This window comes from Scyliorhinus canicula, chromosome 2 (assembly GCF_902713615.1).
Source record: "Scyliorhinus canicula chromosome 2, sScyCan1.1, whole genome shotgun sequence".
NCBI lineage: Eukaryota > Metazoa > Chordata > Chondrichthyes > Carcharhiniformes > Scyliorhinidae > Scyliorhinus > Scyliorhinus canicula.
Window position 1 is genome coordinate 232,454,941 of NC_052147.1, and position 16,005 is coordinate 232,470,945.

A 16,005-nucleotide genomic window follows, 5' to 3' on the forward strand; every position below is an offset into this window, starting at 1 on the left:
GCAGCAGGGTAGCACAGTGGTTAGCACAGTTGCTTCACAGCTCCAGGGTCCCAAGTTCGATTCCCGGCTTGGGTCACTGTCTCTGTGGAGTCTGCACATTCTCCCCGTGTCTGCGTGGGTTTTCTCCGGGTGCTCCGGTTTCCTCCCACAGTCCAAAGATGTGCAGGGTAGGTGGATTGGCCATGATAAATTGACCTTAGTGTCTAAAAAAAGGTTATGTGGGGTTACAGGGTTACGGGGATAAGGTGGAGACGTGGGCTTAAGCAGGGTGCTCTTTCCAAGAGCCTGTGTGGACTCGATGGGCCGAATGGCCTCCTTTTGCACTGTAAATTCTATGATTCTATGAAAAGGCATCTTGGCAAATGCATGGATAGGATGTATATAGAGGGGCATGCCACAAGTAAGTGCTGAGGGGTTTGACCAAGGGTGGTATCATGACCAGTACAGGCTTGGAGGGCTGAATGGCTTATTTCTGTGCTGTATTGTTCTTTGTTCTTTTACCAAATACTGTTAGGTTGATCAGAATATTGTGACAAGACAGAATCTGCTCTTGAAAGGGTCTCACTCCAAAGGGGGGAAGGTAGGATCAGGCTATTGAGTTGGATGATCAGCCATGATCATAACACATGGCGGAGGGGGATTGAAGGGTTGAATGGTCTCCTTCTACTAATTTCTCAGCTTGTATGTTTCGATTTTTCTCCTCATTTGTGCTGGTTCATGCAGAGCACGCTTACCCATATGAACTATTATGCTTGAATAATTATTCAATTTTGGTACCATCAGATGTGAGCCTCATCCAGTCTTTGGCAGGCACTCACACATACACCTTCCACATTCGCCTAACAATCAATTAGGGACACATAAAGGCAAATTATGAAGCCCCGAAAGATACCATGGTTGGAATCACTTAATGAAGCACAGACCAAAGGGTTTATTTTAACCATTTCCATTGGTACCTATTGACACCCTGCCTGATTTTCCTTTGTATTGATCAATGGAAAGGAAGATAGAATGTAAAACAGGCATCCAACCTTTTATTGCCCAATAGCTACCTGATAAAAAACTGTTAAAATTGACGCCCGAGTGGTTAATCTGCGGCCTTTATACATTTTACAGCTCAGTTCTTAATACTGCAACAGATAGCAAATGAACCCACTGTGTAATTATTAAACCCATATGACAATATCAATTTTAAAAGTTTCTTTCACTTGTGAAGTACCAACACTTCAGCATAATTCACCATGTTACCGTGCTACCGACTGCAGCAAATTATATGGTTCCTTGCTGTGCCCACAGAAAAGAGAACAATCATCCAGACAAGTATTTTATTTTTCTGCTATGCAATCCTGACTAGAACGCCAGTTTTTGAAACTCCTTTGGAAAAACAAATGTTCATTTTCTAAATACATTAAGCTGCAAATATAGTTCACTCCAAACAAAGTATTCAGTATTCTTTGTACTGTATACACAGGTAGCCGCTGTCGATCAGAAAGACACAGCAAAAAAAAACCAGAAGCAACAATAATTTAGACAGAAAGAACATAATTTGTTGGGTTCACATGACATTTCCAGTGTTGAATCATATCAATAAATGCATGGGTAGTTACAAGAGTCCACACTTAAAGCACAAAGCTGGGTAGATTTATTATCGTGCTGGCTTTCAGAATCTCACCCACAGTCATTAAAAATAAGAAAGTGAAACTTATGATGCAGTAACTTGGGACAGGCAGGTGGACTTTTAGATTGTCCAGTAACACCATCTGGTATCTACTGAGCCCATAGTTTCCCAAGGATTTCCTACATATCTTTGGTGTGGTCACCTTAAAGTAACATGGCTGGAGCAGCAGTAATTGCCACTTGCTCCTGGTTTTCCAGTGCAAGGTCTGACACTATAAATAAGGAGCAAAAGAAAGGTGACCTTAGAGGTAACCATTTTTCAAATAGGAGTTTGGTGGCGGCCTTCAGTGTTATGTTGAACAGGTGTTGAACATTTCCTGGCTTAGCTGCCGAACTCTGATAAAAGAATAAAACCACCTTAAAATTTCCATGTAACAAAAATATATCCTATAAGCTAGAGACATTGTCATGTTTTAAGAAGTCTATGTAGAAAAGTAACTGGAAATAAGGACCTCTCCCAATTTTTTCATCTGTTTTAAGATCAAAAAACTCTATTATTCACAGTACTTTAACTGAGTCACAGAATTGTTACAGATCAGGAGGAGGCCATTTGGCCCATCTTGTCTGCACTGTCTCTCCACATGAGCAATTGATTCTCTCACCTTTTCCCTGTAATCCTGCACGTTTTCCTGTTCAGATAACAGGAATTCCCTTCTGAATGTTTAGATTGAAAACATTGGGAGAACTTCCGAACGTTTTCAAAGGACACAACGTAAAAGCTGCAAGAACCATCTTTTACACATTTCTAACAATTCGTATTTTGAAATTCTAAGAGTTGAATGCACTCAGAAATGAGCTGGACAGTGAGCAGTATAGACTCCAACAGATATGCTGCAATGTTAAGGTTTCGATGTAGTCTAATATTTTGAACATAAGTGTTAGTTTTTCAAAGTCTTACATTAAACTTCAGACGACCCAGTAGATTGAACTGTTTAATATGTTGCCACTTTTGAGGGAGAATAGGAGAGCATGGACACTGATTTTCCTCTTCAATCTGCTATTACAGCTCTATCTATTACTGTCCCATTATAAAGTAGCATTGAGGGCTGATCTGCAGTAGTTCATGACTTGTACTATCCCACATGCCTTGCTGGAGTAAAGATATTAGGAGCAAATTTTCATTGTTGGAGCAAATGTTCCCAGCGTTTTGGCTCATTTTGTTTCCTGTTGCTTCTACTTCATGGAAGGCATGCACATCGATTGAAACTGTGAGCCATGTGACTATTGATGGCTAGAGACATTAACATTTGGTGCTGCAGAGGTAAAAATCAATAGAGAAAATGAGTATATGGAAACTATTGTTTAATCAGCTAATTATTAGTTGTAAGTAAAATCTACAAAATGACTTTGGGGGAGGCTAGTCATTGATCAAATCGAATGATTTTAAGAGTTAGTCACCAAGGTTTACCAGTAGGAAGTCACACTTATATAATCTACTGTTTTTTTCCAAATAACGGACATAGGGGACCAGGATAATGCAATTGGTATATCCTTGGATTTGACAAGGTGCATACTAATGACAAGATGAAATAAACAACTAAAGCAAAAGATGGATAGATAGCTAAATAGATAGATGGAGAGAGAGAGAGACAGAGGCAGAGTTAAATACAGATAGAGATAGAGATAGAGAAAGAGAGAGATGGAGAAAAATAGAGATAGAGAGAGATAGAGACAGATACATAGATAGATAGATGTATATGAAAATTTCTCAAACTGCAAAGAAGTCTTAAAATAGGGCAAGCACTTGCTTTAAAATAAAGAACCATTATCAATGTGGTGATGCCAGATGTATTGGTATAGTTTTGGTAACTGGGCCAAGAATACGATTCGCACAGTGCTTAGTTGCAATTTTAAAATTCACTCAGATTGTTATGGCCCCTTGTGTGTGTGTGGGGGGGGGGGGGGGGGGGGGCAAGGATGTGCTCCATATGATTCCCCCCTTACACAGCTGAGTATGAACTCACCCAGTAAGTGGGGGTGGGGTTTCCCCTGAACAAGGGGAAGCTACTCGGTATAAAATCCCTGACTGGGTGCAGGTTAGGGAGGGTGGCCCTTCAGGGAGAGGAGTTATAGCTTTGTGTATACTGTAATACACCAGTTGTTCATTTCTACCCTACCGTGTGCTCCTGTTGTCTCTCCCGTTCGGGCTTGACACAGATCATTCTGTAGATTTTGCTCACAGTTAATAATTAACTAACTGAATTTTAATTACAATTTTACTTCTGGGTTTCAGCTCTCTATCGGCTACATTAGCAAATGAACAGAATCAAAAAAATCAATCGAGGTTATTTTGTTGCTACAAAAGGCATTGTTCAGATTCCATTTCTGTTTAGTTCCAGAAACATATATACAGACAAAGCCACAGATGCCAGACAATGCTTAGAATGCGAGCATTTGCAGGTAATTAAGTTTTTACAGATCCAGAGATAGGGGTAACCTCAGGTTAAAGAGGTGTGAATTGTCTCAAGCCCGGTCTTTAACCCCAGGTTAAAAGGTGTGACTTATCTGTAAATTAGGTTGTGATCAATCAAAATGAACAAGGTTCGTTAGTCTTAATTGTCTTTTACTGCTTTATAGAAAGACCTTTAGTTCTCAACATGTTGGGAGCACAGATGCCAGCTGTGTTTAAAGAAAAATGAACAAGTACAGCAAAGGCAGGGGAGGCAACAGGGAGAGTATTGTCATTTTATAGTTGTGGATTAATCAGGACCAATTGGAGTAATGCAGTAGTACTTGTGGTGGTACCCACTCAGCCACTCGATGGAAATGGTGCAGCAATTTCAATGGTTTGCAATGAGAAGGTATGAAAAGATTCCAAATCTTCTGAAATTACTTGCAATGAAAGCAACCTCATGAGAATCAAAACCAGATTCTAGCATTCATCAAGGAGCTGATTTAGCACTGGGCTAAATTGCTGGCTTTGAAAGCAGACCAGGCAGGCCAGCAGCACGGTTCAATTCCTGTTCCAGCCTCCCCGAACAGGCGCCGGAATGTGGCGACTAGGGGCTTTTCACAGTAACTTCATTTGAAGCCTACTTGTGACAATAAGCGATTTTCATTTTCATTTCCCAACGGGCTGCTAAAAAGCTCCGAATAGAACATTTCAACTAAAAAAAGGGACGGCTCTATTCACACTTCCCACAGTATCATAAATTGTCCATTCCAGCTTTTTTTTTTGGATCTGAAAGATCTATTGTAGTTGATAAGAGAAAAAATTGAGGAAAAACTCAGAATGCTACATGACCCAGACACCAGAGGTACACCAAAGGATTGAGAAATGGGCCAGCGTGTTCAGAAATGTTTCCAGCGTGAATAAGGCTTGTATCCTGATAGATCTCAATGCCCCAGTTCACAAGAGCAATCTGACAACACCAGGTCAGGAGTGACCAGTTTGTCTACAAGTTCATCAGTTAGTGTTGCTTACAGTTGTGCAATATTATCATTTGGCCAGTCTGAAAACACTATAGCTGTTTAAAAGTTATTAACAAACTAGAAACATGAACCACAAAAATACATAGCGTATATTGTCCATTTGTAAGAAAAGTTTTCACGTGCTGATGCAACTAAGCCCATTCAATACAGCGGATGGTGTCAGTTCCATCACTCGTCCGTCACAGTGTGACCTGTGGTAGCTGCTGTGATCACTGCGCTGTCTCCAGCTTCACCTTCACATTCCACCGGTCCATTAATATAAATGTTCGGAATCCAGCTTTTCTGCAGTAATTCCTCATGTTGCTTCATATATCCCACATTTTGTTCTGACACAAAAATAAATCTCTATTTTATTTTGGCTAAAAATAGTCTCGTCTTCTTGCTTCTTCACTGCTGAAGGATGGGTTGTATTGTCCAGTGTAGATGCAAGAGTAGCGTGAGCCTGGTAGGCCACTGTAAGGGTGCAAGCCATTCCGATCCACTTCTGAAACTCTTAGGCCAGACTGGGGGGAAAAGAAAACAAAAAGCCATAAGCACTCCAAGGCTGGCATTTGTATGTAATCTTTACTTTCTTAAAGAGGCAAAGTTATTAAATAAGATTTAAACTGGTCAAATTTAAATCTATTCACAGTTTTGTTACTGAGGTCAGCAAAAAATATATCTTCCATGCTCTCAATCGAGAACCAGGAGGGTGTTCTCGGTCCAAAATAGGATGCCTGTTTCACTGTGATTCTGTTTTCACAACAACCAGAGTTTGTTTAAGAAGATAAGAATGTCCCCTTGAGCCTGTTCCATCATTCAATACGATCTTGACTAATCTTCGGCCTTAATTCCACTTTCCTGCCACTCCCCATATCCTTTGATTCTCTGAGAGACCAAAAACATGGGTGGAATTCTCCACTCTCATCCATGGCAGGAACCGTTGTGGGTGAGAACAAAAAATTTGGAGTTCCAGCCAAAACTTCATTCACTGTCAACAGCATCGGGAAGTCCAGGCCGTGAGGGCGGCCTGTCTATCCCAGCCTTGAATATAGTCAAATAAAGATAGAGTAAAGAACTTCAAAGTTGCACAACCCTTTGAGTGAACTAGTTTCTCCTCATCTCAGGCCTAATTGATCAACCTCTTATCCTGAGACTGTGCCCCCATGTTCTAGATTCCCCAGCCAGGGAGAACAATGTCTAACCTGTCAAGTCCCTTCAGAATCTGCATATTACAGTGGGATCACCTCTCAATCAAGAACCTAGTGGAGTGGTGCAGCGACAACAATCACTCCCCTAATGCCAGCAAAACTAAAGAGCTGGTCATTGACTTCAGGAAGCAAAGTACTGTACACACGCCTGTCAGCATCAACGGGTTTCAAATTCCTAGGGGTGCGCAGCTCCAAAAATCTGTCCTGGTCCACCCATGTTGACGCTACCACCAAGAAAGCACAACAGCGCCTATACTTCCTCAGGAAACTAAGGAAATTCGGCATGTCCACATTAACCCTTACCAACTTTACATTTGCACCATAGAAAGCACCATATCTGGCTGCATCACAGCCTGGTAAGGCAAATGCTCAGGACCGCAAGAAACTTCAGAGAGTTGTGAACACCGCCCAGTCCATCACACAAACCTACCTCCCAACCATTGACTCCATTTACACCTCCCGCTGCCTGGGGAAAGCGGGCAGCATGATCAAAGACCCCTCCCACCCGGCTTACTCACTCTTCCAACTTCTTCCATCGGGCAGGAGATACAGAAGTCTGAGAACACGCACGAACAGATTCAGAAACAGCTCCTTCCCCACTATTACCAGACTCCTAAATGACCCTCTTATGAACGGTACTTATGTATTTACATTGTATACATTGTGTTGCCCCATTATGTATTTTCTTTTATTCCCTTTTCTTCCCATGTACTTAATGATCTGTTGAGCTGCTTGCAGAAAAATACTTTTCACTGTACCTTGGTACACGTGACAGTAAACAAATCCAATCCAATCCAATCATTCTTCTAAACTCCAAACAGTGCAGGCCCAAGTTGCTTACCCTCTCATCGTAGAACAGCCCTTTCAACCCCAGAGCCAATCAAGTGAACCTTCGCTGCACTGCCTCCGGCGTCGGGACTTAGTCTCCCGATGGGAGAATTGCGCCCTGTTTACTTGGCACCAGGCTTGAATTGCTATCAGGAAAGGGGAAATCAGTGCCACATAGATCACTAGATCTTGAGGGCAACTTCTTCAAGGTAAAGGAGAGCACCGTTGCTTTGCTGCTGATTGCAAAATCCAACTCATTGTGGATTCTATTCCTGGGCACTCAAGTCCATATAAATTTCTATGCGTAATGATTTATTCTGTATGCTTTAATGTATCTCTCATGTAATTTCAAATTTCAGTTGAATTTAGATAGAAACCCAAGGAAGGAAAGAAAATATTGAATAACTGACGATCAATATCTGATTAGTGCTCATTTTTTCACCCCGAATGTAAAACAGTCCAACGCTCTCATTTTGCTTTGATACTTGCCGAATAGTACACATCTGTCATCTGCAGCAGGTTTTTTGTGCTCCCATTCTCCTGCATCTCAATGGTTTCCCTGCCCCACTCTACAGATATCCGAGGATTTTTGGGGAACTCGGCATAAGGGGATCTCTGAAAATCGCCACTCTTGAAGATCAATTTGCTGATGTCATTTTTGGTTTTCCTGAGAGAAAGAAAATTCAGGACAAAAGTTTGAGTAACATGGACAACATTCATACAGAGCAAGGTTTTGGAAAATAACAAAATTGCCATCACCAGCACTGTTGTTTTTAGCTATTACAGTGTTATGCCATCACCACGTATTTCCTCAGAACTGGATTGGGAGTCTGGATTTGTAGCTCACTATTACTTTGAACTAATGTTATAAACTTTCAGTCATCAGTTCTGATTAAAGGGACGGACCCATCATGTGAGGAACCTTACATACCCTAGTTGTTCTGCCATCTATTTTCCATCTTTTTGTTTTTATTTAATATAATATTTGTTTTAGTTTTTATTTAATATGCCTCCGTTACCTCTAAACTTGACTATTCCAATTTACTCCTGGCTGTCCGCCCACGTTCCATACTCTGCAGACTTGAGATCATCCAAAACGTTGCTGTCTGTGTCTTAACTTGCACTAAACCCAGTGCCCTGATCACCTACACCGAGTCAAGCAACACCTTCATTTAAATTTCCTTTCTTGTTTCCAAATCCCTCCATGTCTCTGTAACCTCTCCAGCCCCACAACCCGGCAAGATATCTGCACTCATCTAATTATAGCTTCTTGAGTATCCTTGATGGTAATCACTCCACCTTTGGTTTTTGTGCTATTATTAGTCTCAGCCCTCAGCTCTGGAACAGCCTCCCTACATCTCTCTCCTCCTCACTTCCTCCTTTAAGACATTCCTTAAACCCTGTTTATCTTTAACCAAGCTTTTGGTCATCAGACCTAATGGCCAAATTCTCCGGACATTGGGATTCTCTGTTCCCGTCGGCAGTGCACCCGCCCTTGTGGAGTGGCTACAATGGGAAATCCCATCGACAAGCAACGTGCTGCCGGGAAACACAAGGCTGGGGGATCGGGGAATCCAGCCAAATGTTTCCTAATATAGCTTAATGCGATATTTTGCTTTATAAAGGCCCCTGTGAAGTTCCTTGGGATTTTTATTGTATTCAAGATGCACTATAAATACTTTGTAGATCTCATAATAAAGTATATGAAGGCCCCATTCGTTAATGCTGGAACGTTTTTGATCTGTTAATATTCTATTATGAAGCATTAGTTTATTTGATTGTCCATGTTGTTGGTCACAGTTAGTTTGAGAACAAGAGTATAATTTTAATGTTTAGCTTGCCTTGTTCTTTAAATGCCTGGGTAATTCCTGTAATCAATTTATTTGTTACAGGACTTTTCTCTGGATCGGCAGCTACTTGATGCCTCATCTTATTTTCACAACATTTTCCAGAATATTTCAAGGTCAGAAGAAGACGCTGTGTTTCCCTCTCACTTTGTACATCTTGAGTCAATGTGCTGCAAGATTTATTATACTATCAGAAGCAGTTCCAGCACTAAGGTTGATTCTGCAGTAGAAACTCTTCAAACAATTGTTTCCTTTCATCTGATCCCAGTGAACCTATTTCTACAGCCACATATTTTCATAGTCTCTCATTATATAAGACGAAACTAACTGGAAACTTTCTGCACCATCACAGCACAGGTCAGTGGGGCGCAAAGTACGGTCTGCAAACCACTAGCGGTCCACAGAATTATCAAGAATGCAAGACTGAGGTGCAACATGACGGGAGAGGTCACATGAGAAAACAGACCAGAATCCTCATCCCCACAAATCATTTGACATCACAGAACCAGACTGGCTCCAATGTGCACCGCGGGAGTTGTCATAAACACGAACAATAATGTATTTTTATAAGCGAGACTTATGTCACAGTTGATTTTATTTGGTTAACATACCTGGAAGATAAATATTACTTTCTCAGAAGAAGATCTATTGTAGTATTTTATTAGAATGTTTCAAATAAACATGTTCTCTTGCAGTATCGTGAGATTCATAAGATAGAGGAGCAGAAATAGGCCATTTGCCCATCGAGTGTGCTCCGCCAGTCGATCACGGCTGACCTCATCCTGGCCTTAACGCCACTGTCCTGCCCGTTCTGCATAACCCTTCAACCCATATATTAGCGTTCAGAGGATCACGGGTTATGGGGAGAAGGCAGAAGAATGGGGATGAGAAAATATCAGCCATGATTGAATGGCAGAGCAGACTCGATAGGCCGCGTGGCCTAATTCTGCTCCTATGTCTTATGGCATAAATTATTAATTTATTTATCATATTTAATTTTTTTTAATGCACAATTTATTAAATTCAGTCACGGAAAAGCAGCACAATAATTATAGCTTCCATGAATTCCCATTAATTCTGATGAGTTTTTTTATGGTGGCAAGTGGAAATGGGTGAGATGGGACTGGTAGATGATTCACGTGGTCTCTTGCATCACCTAAGTAGTCCATGGATTAAAATGGTCGAGAACAATAGAAAATACAGCGTTTTGTGAGATTCAACTACATTTAGCGCTATTCCAACGCTGTCATACAAATGGAAAATTTAAATGGGTATGTAAACAGCATAATCATTGCTTTTATGATTCAATGGATTATTGAGATATCTAAAGTGTGTCGTAACCTTATTCCAAAGTCCAGATGACTTTATGTAAATATTGCACAAGCCTTCCTGAATGTATGCTGCTATTTGTTTTTTGGTCACGTCAATAGGCTGTGACGGAAATGGTCGGATGGGGCAAAGGGCGAGTCCTTGTACACACCTGCAACATGTGATAGTTAACGCAATGCCCAAGATAAGCAGCAATCCTCCTCCAGCTGCCGCAATCACCACGGTGATGAGCTTGTAGGCTAAAAATAAGGGATATTTTTTTTTAAAATACATAAAGGCAGGGGAAAATAACATTTTTATTTTTCTATCACACAATAGTCCCTGGTGCATAGAGCTCAGGAGCATAAAGCCTACAGTTCACAGATGTGTTTAATCTTCTTTACTTGATGATCTTGTGGAATAGAACTTACTTGTAAAGTTTAGGGTGGGAAATTTGGCTTTCGCTTCTCAAATCAGTAATGCTGAGTTCTCTCATTTTTCTTTGTCGCTTAAAGTGAAGGCCTGTTTCGACCAATCGAAGCTAAACACCTCACGTGCTCCTGCCTAATCTGTAGCGGAGCACGTAAAACCATCGTGCAAAACATGTATGATATTGGAGTTGATCCCTCAATGCTCAGAGCTGCTAGCATGACATGTTGTTCAATGGCACAGAGTAGCAGGGCCTGCTGTGTATATTCATAGACAATGACATTTCCCGGTGCGCTGAGGAGCACCTGGTGCACCTGATGTACTCTTAGCCTCATCAACGCTGCACAAAATATATTAATGGGGTGTCGGTTCCATAATAATCCCTCGTTGCCTCAACTGCTTTACTGTTCTTCGTCACCCACGTAGAGAGGATGCTGGATTGTAATCCCTTTTTTAAATAGGGTAAGCTTCGTAGCTGTATTTTGACAGAGATTCTTTCTCCCCCCACCCCGGTTCTTTCCCCCAGTATTTTCTGCCTCACGAGTGACAGTAAGCATGCCTTTTTTTAAAGGTGCGCCCCAGTTCTCTTTTAGGTACTTTGCAGCCAAGCTCCAAATCTACTCAGTCCAAATACTACCTATGGGTGCTCTACTGTCCAACCTTATTTATCTGTAAATTCTAGGGGAAGAAAAAAATGAGCATCTGAACTCAGAGCAGGAGTGGGCCACTCGGCCTCCCGAGCTTGCTCTGCCATTTACAAATCTGACATTTGGTGAAACACAAAGCAGGCATATTTACACCACCAGTGTTTACAAAGTCATGTTTAAGGGGAAATTGATTAGATAAAACATATGTCAAAACATAGTTAAATTATTCCTTTACGTTACTGAAGACAAAGCATTTATGTAGAAACAGTGCAGAATCCAACACTGATCTTTGCATCAGAACGTCCACACCAATCATTTTATGTCAAAACTGTGAATTTGCCTCCCTCTTGTGGTGAAACCAGTGAGATACATTAGGACAGGTTGAAACTCTTTGGGACTGAAAATTTGCAGATGTGCATCTCCGTGTTCGTGATTTCCATCACTGACCTCGCCAGAGCTGTGCCTCGTCAACCAATGAAAATTACAGAATAGTGGAGGCCCAAAAAAAGTAAACATGTCCACATTTTAATTTGTGGGGTGGTGCTCTTTTGAAAGCCATGAGGAAAGTTGGGACCGGTAGAAATCCCAGCAGCTCTTTCCCAACCACGGAATATCCAGATCCACACCCTATGCCCCAAAGCACTGTCAGAGGATCCGATCAATCTTACTCACTTGTTCTGGGCCAGGTGTGTGCCGAAGGTTAGAAGTGGGGATGTTCATTGATGAATGCACAGTATTCAGTACCAGCAGTACCAACAAAACCCAAAATGCTTGATGCCATCCAGGGCAGAGCAGCCCACTTGATTGTAAATCCATCACCACCTTCAACATTGACTCCCAGCATCGCCAGTACACAGTGGCATCACTGTGTAACATCCACAAGAGGCACGGCACCAACTCATCAAGAGGTGCCTTCAACAGCACCTTCCAACCCTGTGACCTCTACCACCTAGAAGGACAAGGGCAGCAGATGCATGGGAACACCACTACCTGCAAGATCCACCCCCAAGACACTCACCATCCTATTGTAACAAAATCATTATTACTTCACTGTAGCTGGAACTGTCACCCTAACAGCACAATGGTGTATCTACACCAGGTGGACTGACCATAGCTCAGCAGTACCTTTTTAATGGCCAACAAATGCTGGTCTACCCAGCGATGCTCATATCACAACAAAAAAAACATTGCCCAGTACATGGCACAGACAGATTACCAATGAAGAGCTGTGGGAGTCAATCTGTGGGCACGAATCAGTGGGAACATTTCTAAGTGACATTTTGGGTGTATTTGCAGGGCTATTTCCCGATGGCCATTGGCCTGTGTTCTATGGCACTTAGTGCCGAAAATGAGCCCCCATGAGCTTTAGCCAATCCTGGCCAAGTCTGATTCGCCAGAGTTGTGCCTCAGCAGCTCGCCGCTAACAAGAGGGAGCTGCTTTTAAACTTTCCCTCACCACTCATTCCCACTCAACATGCAAGCATGGCAACACGCAGACCTGCTCCTTGCTTTGGTGTTGCCAACCTGGCCTGGCTTTTCGACGCTGCGAATGAGAGGCGGGACATCCTGTTCCCCTGAGGGGGTCAGAGGACCAGGAGCAGGGTCAGCAATACCACCTGGGAGGCAGTGGCAGCAGCTGGCACCACCAGCACAACCCCTTCATGTCCATGTGTAGTTTCCACACATGCGACCTGCTATAGAACCCCCAACCCATCAAGCATGCGGCTCACAATACCCTCTCTTTGTCCCCGCAGGAGAACATAGCCCATAAAGAGCGGGAAAGGGCCAAGGCGGGGGTGGGATGCCTGAAATCCTATTCCTGTGAGGAATGGGCTTTGGAATTCGCAGGGTTAATCAAGGAGGGGGCAGTCACCAACAGCGAGGTTGGCCTGTGCCAGAGAGGTGAGGATCCACTGTCCCTTCAGCCAGATGACCTGTCTCAAGTGAGTTGTTCATGTCAAACAAAATGATCCTTTCCTCTCACTAACCACATGTCCATTCTTTCACAGGATCTTCATCTGATGAGCTAGGCCATCTGGAGTCATTCCCTCCCCTGCCACCCAAGATACCACTTCGAAGGAGAACTCTAAGGAGACCACCTTGAGGCATCACAGCTCACCCCCACCAGCGCAGTGATACACCTCGGTGGGCGACATTAGTGGACAGGCTTCTGGGGCACAATCTGGTGAGCACCACACAGTTGTTGATGCACATCAGGTGGAGACAGGATCATCCAAGGGAATCAGCAATCGGAGGTATGCTGGATCTCAGGACTCAGCTGGGTCCCAGGCAGGTGCCGAGTCTCTGGACAAGGTTCACCCCTGGACATGGGGTGCCACCTCCAGCCTGCATCGTCACTGCTGCCTTCTCTGGCGCCTGGTTGCCTCGGCTGCCACCAGCAACGCGAGGGCAGATGCTGCGGGACCAACACCAGAAATTGGAGAAAGAGATAGACCAACAATCAGTTAGGGCTTCCATACTGGGACCCTCAAATCACTCAAGCCTCCCCTGCACCTACGTGTCCCACCTTCTCTCAGAGTGCCATCCAGCAAGCCAGTTGTTTTGGCAAACCTTACCCTGCACACTCACCTCCGTCACATCAGGAGCCCCAGACCCCAGAGCTCTGCCGGGAACGTTATGGAGACCATACTCAGGGCCTTCCCCTGACCCCTTACCCTTTGACTGCGAGATGAACCCCAGTGCTGAAGCCCAGCTCTTGAGTGTTTGATTGTTAGCAGCTGCCTCTATGGTGCTGACACTCCTAGAGTTCAGGTACACTATTCAGACATCAAAGGTTGCTTGAAATGCAATGCAGTAATCATCCTCTGAGACATGGCATGTGTGCCCTTGAGGGGGGTGAAGTGCACTCACAACTAACAAGGCAAATTTGTCATTTGCAATAGCTGTGAAGGTAGAGGCTGGTCACAGTCAAAGGGAGTGAAATTGACTTTCAGCATTGGAGCCACAGCAGGGCTCTGTCCTGGAAGTGTTTGGTAGGACAGACAGACTGCAGCTGTGGTTGCCCTGTTATGAGTCTCCACAATATTTAAAGATGGAGGCAGCACGGTGGTGCAGTGGGTTAGCCCTGCAGTCTCACGGCGCCGAGATCCCAGATTCGATCCCGGCTCTGGGTCACTATCCGTGTAGAGTTTGCACATTCTCCCCGTGTTTGCGTGGGTTTTGCCCCCACAATCCAAAGATGTGCAGGGTAGGTAGATTGAACACTCTAAATTGCGCCTTGATTGGCAAAAAATGAATTGGGTACTCTATATTAAAAAAATATTTAAAGATGGCTTGAAGGCCTCCCAGAGGTCCCCCCCCCCCCCCCCCCCCCCCCCACTCTGGTCCACGGGCGACCCCCAATTTGGAACACTTCAGCGTCCTGAGCAAGCCCAACAGCCCTGAGGTGACCCCACCCCCGGGCACTGGGGCATCAGCTCCGGTGCCCTTGAGCTGCATGCTGGAAAATGGAAATGGCTACTAATTTCCTCACCCCCTCAGTAGCCTTTGTGCCAGCTTGACGCTTTGGAAAAGGAGTAGTAAACAACGCCTGCGTGACTTCCCGGTGGGGAGTTGGGTAATTCCCGGGAGGTCGCTGCATGCGACTTCAATCTCGTGAAAGAGATTTAAATTAATGCAAACGAGGGTTAATGATATGCTCGCCATTTTGATATGAGATCTGGTATTGGCCCTCGGGAGCGGGCCGGGTAAATTGCCAACTGGTTCAGACCCGGCGTGAATCTCGATTTTGGCCTTTCCCGCCCAGATCCGTGCCGGACGCAACGCGGTGGTTAAATCGCATCTGTAAATCATTATGGTGCGAGCCAGAATGCTCAAAACTTTACCTTTGGGCAGTAACACTGACAATTCATGGAAATTAATTATGTCCCATGACTCCTCATTATATGTTGATGTATTATGAATGAGCTAGCGAGGGAACACTGACCAGTGTTTTCACATTATATAGAACATTAAAGAAAAAGGAAACTTACGATTTTTGCAGTTGAATCCACCAAATCCAAAAATACAACTGTTAAATACAAAAAAGAGAAATCAATCGGTTTTCCCACAGGTCAATGATTTCTTACATCTGCGATCAAGATAAGGATTATTTTAGTCTACTTACGGTGAACAGGTTCCATTCTCTAGCTTGTAACCATCATCACATGCTGCAGTAAGATGAAAGCATAGACATTACTGGCTGCTACTACCAAAATATTCAAACAATTTCCGTGTGCTGTCATTCAGTAAAATCATTTTGTCAAAGACTCAAACCGATTACATTTTCTTAGCAGAAAGAATTGTAAAAATGCATGGTAACGGGAATTCTAATGCACTTCCCTTTCTCACAAACAGGGCAAGATTCTCTGACGTCGCCGCGCACGCCCTGTTTCTCAGCAACGGGAGGAGGCCCGTTGTTGGCCAGCTGCTGGATCTTCGGGCCCCGTTGCTCTCAATGGGATTTCCCATTTCCCATTGAATCCACTCCATGCTGCCGAGAGATCCGGGGAGGGGGTGCACCGATTGGCGGGACCGGACGATCCTACTGGCGTGAACCGCCGTTAGATCTCGCCCATCGTCACCAAAAACAAGTCGTACGACTGACTTTGGAGAAAATTGCCAGATCACGTGGATCAGTATTTCTCA

General features: G+C 43.7%; 1 protein-coding gene across 1 annotated transcript in view; it reads right to left on the reverse strand.

Moving 5' to 3' along the window:
- Positions 1-1,310: 1,310 nt before the first annotated feature.
- Positions 1,311-16,005, reverse strand: part of heg1 (heart development protein with EGF-like domains 1) — a 155,262-nt gene continuing 140,567 nt past the window's right edge. Inside the window, exons 9-13 of the mRNA XM_038790297.1 lie at positions 15,485-15,527; positions 15,351-15,388; positions 10,455-10,542; positions 7,617-7,794; positions 1,311-5,612 (exon numbers count right to left, since the gene is read on the reverse strand). Coding sequence (XP_038646225.1) covers positions 5,469-5,612; positions 7,617-7,794; positions 10,455-10,542; positions 15,351-15,388; positions 15,485-15,527 — 491 coding nt within the window. The 3' untranslated portion in view covers positions 1,311-5,468. The remainder of the gene's footprint in view (positions 5,613-7,616; positions 7,795-10,454; positions 10,543-15,350; positions 15,389-15,484; positions 15,528-16,005) is intronic.